At 43.8% G+C, this 14,595-nt stretch overlaps 1 protein-coding gene across 1 annotated transcript in view; it reads left to right on the plus strand.

The window, feature by feature from the left end:
- The first annotated feature begins 1,613 nt into the window (after nucleotides 1–1,613).
- LOC109896194 (sushi domain-containing protein 2) overlaps nucleotides 1,614–14,595 on the plus strand; it is a 33,474-nt gene continuing 20,492 nt past the window's right edge. Inside the window, exons 1-10 of the mRNA XM_020490489.2 lie at nucleotides 1,614–2,417; nucleotides 3,552–3,756; nucleotides 5,322–5,470; nucleotides 5,863–6,232; nucleotides 7,729–7,930; nucleotides 8,057–8,142; nucleotides 8,337–8,605; nucleotides 8,815–8,958; nucleotides 11,315–11,473; nucleotides 11,998–12,252. Of these exons, the coding sequence (XP_020346078.1) occupies nucleotides 2,354–2,417; nucleotides 3,552–3,756; nucleotides 5,322–5,470; nucleotides 5,863–6,232; nucleotides 7,729–7,930; nucleotides 8,057–8,142; nucleotides 8,337–8,605; nucleotides 8,815–8,958; nucleotides 11,315–11,473; nucleotides 11,998–12,252 (1,903 nt within the window). The 5' untranslated portion in view covers nucleotides 1,614–2,353. The remainder of the gene's footprint in view (nucleotides 2,418–3,551; nucleotides 3,757–5,321; nucleotides 5,471–5,862; nucleotides 6,233–7,728; nucleotides 7,931–8,056; nucleotides 8,143–8,336; nucleotides 8,606–8,814; nucleotides 8,959–11,314; nucleotides 11,474–11,997; nucleotides 12,253–14,595) is intronic.

Here is a 14,595-nt window from a genome sequence, read left to right on the forward strand (position 1 = left end):
GGTGGAGGTGATATGATCCTTGACTAGTCTCTCAAAGCACTTCATGATGGGAAGTAAGTGCTATGGGGCGATAGTCATTTAGCTCAGTTAATCACTGTAGTCCACAATCATCTCCTTTGTCTTGATTACGTTGAGGGAGACGTTGTTATCCTGGCACCACCCGGCCAGGTCTCTGACCTCCTCCCTATAGGCTGTCTCGTCGTTGTCGGTGATCAGGCCTATCACTGTTGTCGTCTGCAAACTTAATGATGGTGTTGGAGTCGTGCCTGGCCATGCAGTCATGAGTGAACAGGGAGTACAGTAGGGGACTGAGCACGCACCCCTGAGGGGCTCCAGTGTTGAGGATCAATGTGGCAGATGTGTTGTTACCTACCCTCACCACCTGGGGGCGGCCCGTCAGGAAGTCCAGGATCCAGTTTCAGAGGAAGGTGTTTAGTCCAGGGTCCTTAGCTTAGTGATGAGCTTTGAGGGCACTATGGTGTTAGCTGTAATCAATGAATAGCATTCTCATGTCGGTGTTATTTTTGTCCAGGTGGGAAAAGGCAGCGTGGAGTGCAATAGAGATTGCATCACCTGTGGATCTGTTTGAGCGGTATGCAAATTGGAGTGGCTCTATAATGGATAATGGTAATGGTGTTAATGTGAGCTATTATTAGGCTTATAAAGCACTTCATGGCTACAGACGTGAGTGCTACGGGTCTGTAGTCATTTAGGCAGGTTGCCTTAATGTTCTTGGGCACAGGGACTATGGTGGTCTGCTTGAAACATGTTGGTATTACAGACTCAATCAGGGACATGTCAAAAATGTCAGTGACGACACCTGTCAGTCGGTCAGCACATGCCCGGAGCAAACTTCCTGGTAATCAGTCTGGCCCAGCGGCCTTGTGGATGTTGACCTGTTAAAAAGTATTGTATCGTATGCAGAGGCTGTAAAACAGATTACAGATTACAACTACAGTGATGGAGTATTCCATGGCTGATCCGTTAGTAAGTGGATCTATTGTCAGGGCTGGTGTTGCTGATGGTCAGGGAATGGTTTTAAGGTCTGTTCAGAAATATTGCACTCATGGATGTGTGGTGTCAAAGGTCACTTTGATAATGAATAAAGTTGACTTCATAGCTTTTATTAGTAAGGTTATGTGGAAAGCAGTGGAAAGCAGAAATGTCAGGTTGAAGGTTATTGTGGAGAAGGCAAAAGACATATTTGGGGGTACATTTTTTACTTATTTAACTAGGCAAGTCAGTTAACAACAAATTCTTATTTACAATGACAGCCTACCCCGGCCAACGCTGGGCCAATTGTGGACTCCCAATCACTGCCGGTTACAGCATGACATATGTACAGTTTTATGGGGTTGGGGAAGGGGTTTTGGGTGTGGTAATAGTTAGTAGGGATTTATTATGTTTAAATTGAATTTTCATGGTAGTACAGAATTGGGAAGATCCTGATTGATCGTACATTCCAGCACAGTAGGTGGCGACATGCACTTTAAACGATTGTTTGTGAACCGCTATGATATCACAAAAGAAGAATAGCTCGCTAACCTAGCGCATTTTAATTTCTTAGATTCGTTTGGATAGATGCCGTAGCAGTGATGAGAGCTGTTTTGCCATAGTCTTTTCAAGTCCGTGCAATACCTCCTCTTTTTCATCCATTTCAAAAACAAAAAGCAAACTAATGAAGCGATAATCCTGTACAAAATATACATTTTTGTGAGCTACAGTAGCTGGTTAGCCACATAAATAGCCTGAAACTGTTTTAGCATGTTCTAGCATTCTGTTTCGCGACGTCATCATCACGACGAGAAATCCATGACGTGCATATATAAATAAATGACTCGTCTCAGCGATAGCCAAGTTCGGATTCCCAACCACATATTACTAGAAAATGACAAAAAATAAATATTTCAATATATCTTGAGAGGCATTTGGCTAACCCGCTAGATTACGGGGCTGTACAAATGTGCGATTGCGCATGCATGCCTTTTAGTTTATTGAACGAGACTGTTGAAAGCTTTAAAATGTTGCAGGAAAAAGGTTTAAAGTTATCGAACTGACATTCAACGGCTCCTTAATCTATTTAAATATAACGTATATTTATCTTTTCTGCAAAATGCTATTCTCTGAAACAGCGAATCACTTCTCTACTAGAAGTAAAAATGTGTCGGTGCCATATTCTGTTAAATAATAACAGTGCGTGACTCACTTGCCTGGAGCGAAATATTCATTATCGGAAAGACCTTTGTTACTTTCACAACAACCGCAACTGCAGAACTTGTTGAATGCCACATCGTCATAACAATGTGCTGATAAAAATGAATGCACAGGAAAGAATGTAGAACAGCTGTCTACTATGAGGTTAAAGTGGAGGCAGAGCATCTTGCTCTTAGCAGTTGTATGCATTTCTGAAATTACCGGTAAGTTACATTTTTTCAAGTTAAAGATGTAAAAACAGTTTAAGAATTCATTTAATTCTGTCAAGTAAATACATTATTAAAGGTTTAAATGCTCATATGGCAAGTACAGAGTCCCACAAATCTGGATTGTCAATAACAGTGTTGTGAATGTAATTCTAAACAGTAGATTCATTACCAGAGCACTTCATGCATTTATGTTCAAGAGATAACAGAACTACTTATTGAACAGTATCAGATAGGGCTATTGTCTTACTATTGTATTATTTTGCATATGAAAACTGCATAGATTGTTCATTTACCATAAAGCCTGTTGTGTATGCGAGTGTTATTACATTTTCCATTACATATTCCATTTTTTAACAGATAATTTACTAGTCCAGAAACATATGATTTATAATTACCTGAAAATTTACGGAACAACAATATAAGCACAACAATTTCAAAGATTTTACTGAGTTACAGTTCATATGAGGAAATCAGTCAATTGAAATAAATTCATTAGGCCCTAATCTATAGATTTCACTGACTGGGAATACAGATATGCATCTGTTGGTCACAGATACCTTAAAAAAAAATGCGCCTCACAATGGGCCTCAGGATTTGGTCACAATATTTCAAATTGCCATCGATAAAATGCAATTGTGTTCGTTGTCCGTAGCTTATGCCTGCCCATACCATAACCCCACCACCACCATGGGACAGTCTGTTCATGACGTTGACATCAGCAAACCGCTCGCCCACACGACGCCATACACGTTGTCTGCGGTTGTGAGGCAGGTTAGACGTACTGCCAAATTCTCTAAACTGACTTTGAAGGTGGAGAAATTAACATTAAATTCTCTGGCAACAGCTCTGGGGGACAATCCAATTGCACGCTCCCTCAACTTGAGACATCTGTGGCATTGTTGTGTGTCAAAACTGCACATTTTAGAGTGTCTTTTTATTGTTTTTTGCTTATAAGAACTCACACAGCTGACCAAATTGCTCAAAGTTTTAGTTCTGGGTTAACCAAGATTAATAAGATTACGATACCAACTACTGTAATTGTTACCATAGTTTTGTATGTGAAAAAAAAAATCTGTTAAAACAAAATAGTTATCTTTGAGTAAGATAAGATGATGTATCTTTCTTCAGGTCAATCATGTGATGGACAGTGTGGTAAAACATGGGGGACGTGTTCATGTCACGCTACATGTGTGTCCCTTCTGACCTGCTGTGGAGACTACAGACAGTACTGTCTCCAGATCTCCCCTTACTCAGGAACTATGATGGGTGGAAGTGTCTTCTCTATCCTCAATGCCACCTTTTATCCAAGCAAGCAAGAGCAGCTCACCTGCAGGTAGGTGTGGGTCACACACACACACACACACACTCTCTCTCTCTCTCTCTCTCTCTCTCTCTCTCTCTCTCTCTTACACAACAACAGAGCGGTCTGGTCTTGAGATAATTTTGGGAGGTAAACATCTATGTAGCGTCTCGCTGTAGTGATCTTTGTAACACATGGACATGTTTGCGATATATCATGGGTTAACCCTGGGCTCTTAAATCTTTAACTCAGCTCTGTGGTTGGACCCTATAACATCAATATCTTGAAAGATACCAATTAGTTTAGTCTGTAAACAGCTTATCTTCTCCAACTCCTAACTTTAACCATTAGGATGAAGTGAAAACTGACCTTACATTAAATCAGTTTCTACCAGGGGCAACCTCATCCTTCCTTACTGTAAATCAGTTTCTACCAGGGGCAACCTGATCCTTCCTTACTGTATATCAGTTTCTACCAGGGGCAACCTCATCCTTCCTTACTGTAAATCAGTTTCTACCAGGGGCAACCTCATCCTTCCTTACTGTAAATCAGTTTCTACCAGGGGCAACCTCATCCTTCCTTACTGTAAATCAGTTTCTACCAGGGGCAACCTCATCCTTCCTTACTGTAAATCAGTTTCTACCAGGGGCAACCTGATCCTTCCTTACTGTAAATCAGTTTCTACCAGGGGAAACCTCATCCTTCCTTACTGTAAATCAGTTTCTACCAGGGGCAACCTGATCCTTCCTTACTGTAAATCAGTTTCTACCAGGGGAAACCTCATCCTTCCTTACTGTAAATCAGTTTCTACCAGGGGCAACCTGATCCTTCCTTACTGTAAATCAGTTTCTACCAGGGGCAACCTCATCCTTCCTTACTGTAGCTCTATATGTGTTGTTATGTTGTTGAATCCCAACAGTAACCATGTTGTTGTGTTGCAGGTCCAGGGATGAATCCCAACAGTAACCATGTTGTTGTGTTGCAGGTCCAGGGATGAATCCCAACAGTAACCATGTTGTTGTGTTGCAGGTCCAGGGATGAATCCCAACAGTAACCATGTTGTTGTGTTGCAGGTCCAGGGATGAATCCCAACAGTAACCATGTTGTTGTGTTGCAGGTCCAGGGATGAATCCCAACAGTAACCATGTTGTTGTGTTGCAGGTTCAGGGATGAATCCCAACAGTAACCATGTTGTTGTGTTGCAGGTCCAGGGATGAATCCCAACAGTAACCATGTTGTTGTGTTGCAGGTCCAGGGATGAATCCCAACAGTAACCATGTTGTTGTGTTGCAGGTCCAGGGATGAATCCTAACAGTAACCATGTTGTTGTGTTGCAGGTCCAGGGATGAATCCCAACAGTAAACATGTTGTGTTGCAGGTCCAGGGATGAATCCCAACAGTAACCATGTTGTTGTGTTGCAGGTCCAGGGATGAATCCCAACAGTAACCATGTTGTTGTGTTGCAGGTCCAGGGATGAATCCCAACAGTAACCATGTTGTTGTGTTGCAGGATCAGAGATGAATCCCAACAGTAACCATGTTGTTGTGTTGCAGGTCCAGGGATGAATCCCAACAGTAACCATGTTGTTGTGTTGCAGGTTCAGGGGTGAGATAGAGACAGTGGGCTACACAGACGGAGAAGGCAAAGGTTACTGTGTCTCCCCCTTACTGTTCCAGAGTGGCTGGCTTCCCTTTGACGTCTCTACAGATGGACGGAACTTCAACAGTTCTGGAGAATACCTGTCAGGTAAGAGTTGACGTTTGACAACACTACAGTTATGGTAAAGGTATACACAGGTTTTGTTTTATTTTTATAACTCTCGTTAATGTTTAGTAAATGCTGTCTAAAAAGATGTACTCCGTATTGAGGATGAAATGTACACAGTAAACCAAAGTTCATTGCACATTGCCTGAAGTTTTATCAGGATAAGATTAAAGACAGGATAAGATATTCAGATAAGATGTAAATAACTCCAGAGCTTTGAAACGATGTTATTTCACATTATCTGCAACTCCCATGTGCAAGTTTTCAACTTTTCCAAAGACTAATATTTTTCTTGCAACATAATATAATTTCCTCTCACAGAGTTGAAAATTAAGAATTTTCTCACACCTTCTCTATTCTGCTTTTTCTATCAGTCCACCCAAGTAAAATGGACGCTGCATTTAAAGTGACGCTGGTGAATTCAACACAGTGGCAATACTACGGCACCCCCAACACAGCTGGAACACTGAGGATGACATGGCACCCTTCTCTGATTGGAGACACGGACAGAGTCAACATAGAACTATGGGGGTACAGAGAGGTCAATACCTCTACTACTGATACTACATGGGAGGAAGAGTTGCCCCCCCTGAGGGCAGAATGGACCTACTTGTACTCTCTCGGTAAAGGCCTAGCCAACAGCGGCAGTTTCAGCTTCACCCCCAAGTCCTCCGAGAAGCCCTACTCTGACTGGGAGGTGGGGAGTGTCAGAGTGAGCCCCAGTATCTACTCCGATGGAGCCAGGTATGGAACATGTGCTGTGCTGCACACGGAAGAGTACTTGCAGAGGATAGCATCTTTTTTTTGCTGAGAGCCAGAGCAAGTACACCTGAATTAGCTAATTATCCCATATTCCTTGATGAGTTAAAGCAGGGGTAGAGAACAAATGTGCACTACTGGCACGGACAAACATAGGCACATGGTAAACGTTTCATAATGTACATTTTGTTGAAGTATTTACCCTGGGCGAGTCAATGTGGTCGAAGCTGATTAATTCCACAAAGCCTGGTCTCTGCTCCACTATGTCATTGGTGAAGTTGATCAGAAACCTCCTTCACCATGGAGTTGAGTTTAGTCAGCTAACCAACATCCAATGGCATTTCTTACATTGTTTTTATGTATTTTATTATTTGACCTTTATTTAACCAGGCAAGTCAGTTAAGAACACATTCTTATTGTCAATGACGGCCTGGGAACAGTGGGTTAACTGCATGTTCAGGGGCAGAACGACAGATTTGTACCTTGTCAGCTCGGGGATTTTGAACTTGCAACCTGGTTACTAGTCCAACGCTAGTTACCCTGCCCCATTTGCTACACTGGTAGCCACTTCACAGGTGCTGTTTCAAAGCCTCTGTCAGATACTCCAGTGACTGTAATAATCTCCAATGAGTGCAATTTGTTCAATATTAAGAGTTGATTAAACTGACGTCATTATAAAGATGTTCAACCATAGAAAATAAGAGAATACTGCTGCTTTAGTGTACTATCCCTTTAAACATACTAACTATGCCTCTGAACCTGTCCAGGTAGTGTACTATCCCTTTAAACATACTAACTATGCCTCTGAACCTGTCCAGGTAGTGTACTATCCCTTTAAACATACTAACTATGCCTCTGAACCTGTCCAGGTAGTGTACTATCCCTTTAAACATACTAACTATGCCTCTGAACCTGTCCAGGTAGTGTACTATCCCTTTAAACATACTAACTATGCCTCTGAACCTGTCCAGGTAGTGTACTATCCCTTTAAACATACTAACTATGCCTCTGAACCTGTCCAGGTAGTGTACTATCCCTTTAAACATACTAACTATGGCTCTGAACCTGTCCAGGTAGTGTACTATCCCTTTAAACATACTAACTATGCCTCTGAACCTGTCCAGGTAGTGTACTATCCCTTTAAACATACTAACTATGCCTCTGAACCTGTCCAGGTAGTGTACTATCCCTTTAAACATACTAACTATGCCTATGAACCTGTCCAGGTAGTGTACTATCCCTTTAAACATACTAACTATGCCTATGAACCTGTCCAGGTAGTGTACTATCCCTTTAAACATACTAACTATGCCTCTGAACCTGTCCAGAAACATCCGGGCTGTGTGGAGTGGGACCCATGCCCTGGCCTGGCACCGTACTCAACCAGGGCCCAGACTTCAGAGTCCTCTCTCACTAACTATATACCTGGAATTGTGCATAGATATACCGTCCCTGTCTATAAACCCTGTAACTGTGTTCAGGAACGTCAGGGCTGTGTGGAGTGGGGCTCATGCCCTGGCCTGGCACCTGGAGGAGGCCTTTAGGCAGGACTCAGCAGCCTGGGCCCTGCACAGGTGCCTGGCCTGGGATGTCCTGGAGAAGAGTCTCCCTAACTTCCTGGAGGAGGTGGTGGACTGTCCCTGTACCCTGGCCCAGGCCCGTGCAGACACCGGCAGGTTCCATGTATGAATTCCTTGTTCTTTGAGGACCAATAACCCCTCAACCAAAGACCACCTTCAGGCTAGATTTTAGAGGCTCTGGTACTGTATCCTTACAGCACTTTAAAAGGGAATGTCTCTGGTGTTTCAGACTGACTATGGCTGTGACATGGAGAAGGGGAGTGTGTGTACCTACCACCCTGGTTCTGTGCACTGTGTCCGAGCCATACAGGCAAGGTAGGCGACACCTCACCACCTCAAGTTTGGGAGAATTCAGAAGAAGTAATGATTTGACACCCACTGACATCAAGTTATATTTTGTCATAAAAAAAACCATGTACAGGTCTTTCCTAAGTCAACAATTTGTATACCAAATAAACAGTAGAAAACACCAACTGTATCAATAACAGCCCATTTCTCCCATCCCCCAGCCCTGTGTACAGAGCAGGACAGCAGTGTTGCTATGACAGCACGGGGGCCCAGGTTCTGACAGGGGACTCGATTGGAGGCAGCACCCCAGATCGGGCCCATGACTGGGGCTCCCCTCCCTACAGAGACCCCCCTCGGATCCCCAGCCTTTCCCACTGGATGTACGATGTCCTGACATTCTACTACTGCTGTCTGTGGTCTGACCACTGCCAGGTGTACTTCACACACAGACCCTCCAGCGGCTGTAGACACTACACACCACCTACAGCTGGTGAGGAACTCATGGGTGTTTACAGTAGAATAGAATGCTGTCTGGTTGTTACAGAACCATGTATACTGAGTACTTATCGCAGTCGTCTCTCCCTAAGCGCCTCTTCTCTTGTTATGCTGTGTTGTCTCTTCAACATATACAAGTACTAATCTGCTATTTCTCCCTGTAATGATTCTTCTCCTATTTTTCCCTCTTTCTCCACCTCCTAGGTGCAGTCCTAGGGGACCCACATTTTCTAACGTTTGATGATGTAAGGTACACCTTCAATGGGAAAGGAGAGTACTACCTGGTTCTCTCGCCAGACAGAGGGCTCAGTGTTCAGGGCCGGACAGAGCAGGTGAAACTAGAGAACGGTGAGTTTGCTCTCCACTGGAAACGAGCCTGTCTGTTTGTAGTGTACTTCCTCTCTCTAGGCTGTCTCTAGCTCTCTCTCTGTCTCTCTAGCTCTCTCTCTCTCTGTCTCTCTAGCTCTCTCTCTCTCTCTCTCTGTCTCTCTAGCTCTCTCTCTCTCTCTCTGTCTCTCTAGCTCTCTCTGTCTCTCTCTGTCTCTCTAGCTCTCTCTCTCTCTCTGTCTCTCTAGCTCTCTCTCTGTCTCTCTAGCTCTCTCTCTCTCTCTGTCTCTCTAGCTCTCTCTCTCTCTGTCTCTCTAGCTCTCTCTCTCTCTCTCTCTGTCTCTCTACTAGCTCTCTCTCTCTCTGTCTCTCTTTCTCTCTAGGCTGTCTCTCTAGCTCACTGCCTCTACCACTCTCTCTCTCTCTCTGCCTCTACTGCTCTGTCTTTCTGTCTCTACCCCTCTTTCTCACTGTCTCTCTCTCTGCCTCTACTGCTCTGTCTTTCTGTCTCTACCCCTCTTTCTCACTGTCTCGGCCTCTGCCTCTCTGTCTCTGCCTCTCTCTCTAGCTCTCGGTCTCTTTCGGTCTGTCTCTGCCTCTCTCTCTCTACCCCTCTGCCTCTAACCCTCTCTCTCACTGTCTCGGCCTCTGCCCTTTCTGTCTCTGCCTCTCTCTCTAGCTCTCTGTCTCTTTCGGTCTCTCTATCTCTGTCTCTAGCTCTCTGTCTCTTCCGGTCTGTCTCTGCCTCTGCCTCTCTCTCTCTACCCCTCTGCCTCTAACCCTCTCTCTCACTGTCTCGGCCTCTGCCTCTCTGTCTCTGCCTCTCTCTCTAGCTCTCGGTCTCTTCCGGTCTGTCTCTGCCTCTCTCTCTCTACCCCTCTGCCTCTAACCCTCTCTCTCACTGTCTCGGCCTCTGCCTCTCTGTCTCTGCCTCTCTCTCTAGCTCTCTGTCTCTTTCGGTCTGTCTCTGCCACTGTCTCGGCCTCTGCCTCTCTGTCTCTGCCTCTCTGTCTCTGCCTCTCTGTCTCTGCCTCTCGGTCTCTGCCTCGGCCTCTGCCTCTCTGTCTCTGCCTCTCGGTCTCTGCCTTGGCCTCTGCCTCTCTGTCTCTGCCTCTCGGTCTCTGCCTCGGCCTCTGCCTCTCTGTCTCTGCCTCTCGGTCTCTGCCTCTCTGTCTCTGCCTCTCTGTCTCTGCCTCTCGGTCTCTGCCTCGGCCTCTGCCTCTCTGTCTCTGCCTCTCTCTCGCTGTCGCTGTCTCAACTTCTATTTGTTTGGATGCTCAGGGATTCAGGCTTGTCTCGAAAGAGAAACAATTCTGTAATAGTTAAGACGGTTTGATTGTATCAAATGAATACTTTTTAACTTCTTAACACATTTTATTGTCCCCTTTTGAGAACGCTTGATTGCTATTCTTCCCCAAGACGCATCATCGCAACTCAGCTTCACACACACATGCACATGCACACTCTTTTACACAACAACAGAGCGAAGCGGTCTGGTCTTGAGATGTTATTTCCTCTAGTTTTCTCTTGTTCTCTCCCTGTCAATCTCTCCGGGTCAATCTGACTCTAGAACAGCTGTTATGGTGGTTAGGAGCTCCTCCGTACCCATTACTTTAGGAAACCGATCTGAAGCCAGATCAGTGGAGATGGCCAGATGTCAGCGGTAGGCCTCATACCGAAAATGATCTGTTCTGTGGATTATATACGAGGATCCAGCGTCTGTAAGTTTCTATGAGTTGGAGTCGACCACGTTGTTTATCTTTTCAGATGTCAGTGGTGTTCAGCTAATACTAGAACGATCTCATTGAAACCCTCGCTCACCATTTTTTATCTATTTATCTATCTTAAAAGTTATTAGGTAATTTTAAATCATCTGAAAACTAAGTATCTCAGTAAATATGACCAAGATATGTCAAATCAGATATTGCCAAATTCCAGTCAGTCATTAGATGTGTTTGTTTTGTTGTCGCGCTCCCTTCTAACGAGTCCTTGTGAGCATCAGAGAGGGAGACAGAAGGCAAGTAGTGGTTCCTGAGAGTCATAGCTTTCAAGAAATGGGGTCATAATATTTTTTGTAGCAGTCAAACGCTACATAGGCACTAGAAACCACACAAAAAACAAACTACACTATAGACAACCACCGTAGTTCTTGTCATTTTGGCACTGAACGTTGGATTTTGGCCTTCATTTTTTTGCTGATCTTCTATTAATGTTGAGAATTGATCAAAGGTCCTGTCTAAATTAATATACGGGCCGTCGGCCGCCAGTTGAATAGCCCATCTTAGCCAATAATATTTTTGAGAATCTGCTAATCCCTTTAGCTATCTTAACCTATATAGGTTTTACCTGAGAGGATGTTATTTGAATAATCCCTCAGGTACGTTATCCAAGGCTACCAGGCTATCGGCGGTGGCTATGAGGGAGAGGAGCTCTGATGTCATAGAGGTGCGCCAGGCGGAGCAGCAGAACCAGCTGGAGGTGTTGAGGAACCAGCAGGTCCTCTCCTTCACAGAGCAGTCATGGATGGACCTACATGGTAAGAGAGAATATCAGGCGTCAATATAATCTTGTTTGTGTGCCGTGCTTATATTCTTTAAGATATGAATTAAAGTGCATCTCAACTAGTCTCGTGTTGCTGACCAGTGGGTGCCAAGATTACATCTCAACTAGTCTTGTGGTACTGACCAGTGGGTGCCAAGATTACATCTCAACTAGTCTCGTGTTACTGACCAGTGGGTGCCAAGTTTACATCTCAATTAGTCTCGAGTTAATGACAAGTGGGTGCCAAGTTTACATCTCAATTAGTCTCGTGTTACTGACAAGTGGGTGCCAAGTTTACATCTCAATTAGTCTCGTGTTACTGACCAGTGGGTGCCAAGTTTACATACCAACAAAAAGATATCAAGTTCATTTGGAAACAAATCTTTACTTGAGGAATGAGGACATAGCCTAAAACTTCTACACAAATCTCCCACATTGAGTGATGTTATGTGCATGTATCTCAAGTTAGGATTCAGCCTCTCCTTCTGAAGGTGTTTTCTGTGTTTCTCCTCCCTCCAGGTGTGTTCCTGTACTCCCCAACACCCCAGAACGTGACCGTCATGTTCTCCTCTGGCGTGGGGATGGAGGTACGGGGGCGAGAGGGGGGCGCCATGGCCCTCACCGTGCTGCTCCCCCCAGACTACACCAACCTCACCCACGGCCTGCTAGGACAGATGAACTCTGACCCCTTAGATGACCTCCTGACCAGCCTGGGAGATGTCGTCTCTCCTGACAACACCAGTCCTGAGGAAATCTTCACCTTCGGAGCTAGCTGTGAGTGCCTGGGCCTATGTCTTCATTGATACATAAATGGCATCTTAGGATCCCAAAGTGTTGATACATTTTGTTGAGTGATTATCTGAAATGTTGGTTATTTTTTAAATAAGTAAAACCGACGTCGGTTCAATTATTTAAATTCCATTTCATTCATATTTATTTCTGTGATCTCAATGTTTCCAGACATAAACCGGATCAAGCACCAACTGTGCAATGTAGTAGGGAGTTGTAGTTTCGAACAGGCCAATATTTGACATAGCTTAGCACAGAAAATGAGGTAAATAACTACAATGACCACCGGCAGACACAGAGTAGAGAAGAGACAGAAGACACGCGATCGAGAGATACCTCGCGAAGCAACTGCTTTCTGTATCTACATGGAAATACATGATCTACGTGGTTGATAGTTGGCATTCAGCAGTCATAAAAGCCTTATTTACTGTGAAGAACTACTAAAGTAGTGATTTTGGCAGGCAGCTTAGGCAGCAGAGATGATTACTTTAAATGAAATAATATTCATCAAATAACAAAAACTTAAAATAGACAACAACTGAAATATTTGTATTAAAATAATGGGAATAAAGTCTTGTGTGATAAATGAAAGTTAATAAGTGATAAGTAGTAATGGGTTAACACTACACTTTTGTTAATTGCATTTAAAATATTCAAAAATCTAATTATCAAAATCAAATGTAATTTATTTTTATTTTTTCATAATCGAACCGAAACCGAACCGACCTCAAAAAGCACTAATCGCTCGGCACTATAAAAGTTATTTTGGATCCTTGTGCTTCTCAATAATCGAAGGCTCCTTGCTTCCTCCTTCATTGGACAGGTGACATGAAGGTAAATTCACTGAAAAACAGGTGCTACATCTTGAAAAAAACAAACAAATAAACAATGTTCTTTCTGTCTGTCTTCACCTTCGGAGCTGTACGTCCTTGAATCACCTGGTCTTGTGACACCAGGGGCTGAGGGGCTAGATGTACTAAATAGATTTACAAATGTTAACCACACCCACAACAACAACAACAAAAACAACCTATGAAACATATGCAGTGTCAGGAGAAGGAATATAACACGCTTTATCTTTGTGTTTGTGTGTTTCATACGTACCATACTGAAAAAACAAAAACCGCTGCACTTAACCTTTTGGTACATCTGGAATTGTAAACCACAATTCCTTAATTTGACCTTTAATTTGACCTTTGACTCTCTTTGCCTGAGATATTCCCAAGGAAGAGAAGAGTATGTGTACTGTGCACTCACCCCTCCCTCCCTCCCTCAACCCAGCCAGCCAACCACCTGTTTCGAGTTAAAGGGCGTCCAAAGGGTTTTAATAGATGACAGGTGTGAGTCCCAAGTGGCACCCTATTCCCTATATAGTGCACTACTTTTGTCTAGAGCCTTACAGGGTTATTGGTAAAAGTAGTGCACTATGTAGGGAATAGGGTGCCATTTGAGATGCAAATGGAGAGAGAGAGAGAGAGAGAGAGAGATCTTGGCCGAGCCATGGTGTCAGACCAGAGAGCAGACCTAATGGCAGGAGACCAGTGGTGTCCTGGCCTGTCCAGCCTGAGCCACAGTCACCATGATAACATTCCACACAACCCACAGAGATAAGGAGTAATGAACAGATTTTTCCTCCCTCTCTCAGCTGCTCAGATGCACTTCTCTTGTTTCAGAGTTCCTGATAACAGTGAGCCATCTGTGTTCTAATCATATATATTGATATACAGTATAATATAGTATCACTGTGCGTCTTTGGCCTTTTTAGATGCCGTTTTATTAGAAACGTTCATGCCCCGCCCACCGGAGGATCTGTCTTTGTTTATTTCCTGTGTTCCAGGTGTACAACATCCACTTGTTGTCACTTAAATCTTGCTGGATTGATGGCTTTCATTTTACTCCTGCGATAGTGGTGAGTGGGTCAGCTGTTTGTTCACCCACCTGCAACTGCTTATAACCCATCCGCAACTGCCTGACAATGTATGTGATGAAGTGAAAATCTGAGGCCCGCAGCCGACCCAAACCGCTAATATATAAAATGCGCTGTGGGCTACAGTCAGAGACTGCTGAACAATGTTTTATTTTTCATTTATTGACTTATTTATTTACATATGTTTCTGCTTATAATTTCCAACATTTTGGTAGGCTGTTTGTTTGTCTACTTGTCTACAATTAGACACCATGCAGCTTCTCTTCTGTCATTATACTGTATGTTGCCCTAGAAGACTAAATAAACTCTTGCTCACCAGAATAATAACATGCATCGATAGAATGAATGTTTCAATCTAGTTCGCATCGGTCAAGTTCTCTGTCTATTCTTATTAGGCAGCG

Source organism: Oncorhynchus kisutch, linkage group LG8 (assembly GCF_002021735.2).
Source record: "Oncorhynchus kisutch isolate 150728-3 linkage group LG8, Okis_V2, whole genome shotgun sequence".
Classification (NCBI taxonomy): Eukaryota; Metazoa; Chordata; class Actinopteri; order Salmoniformes; family Salmonidae; genus Oncorhynchus; species Oncorhynchus kisutch.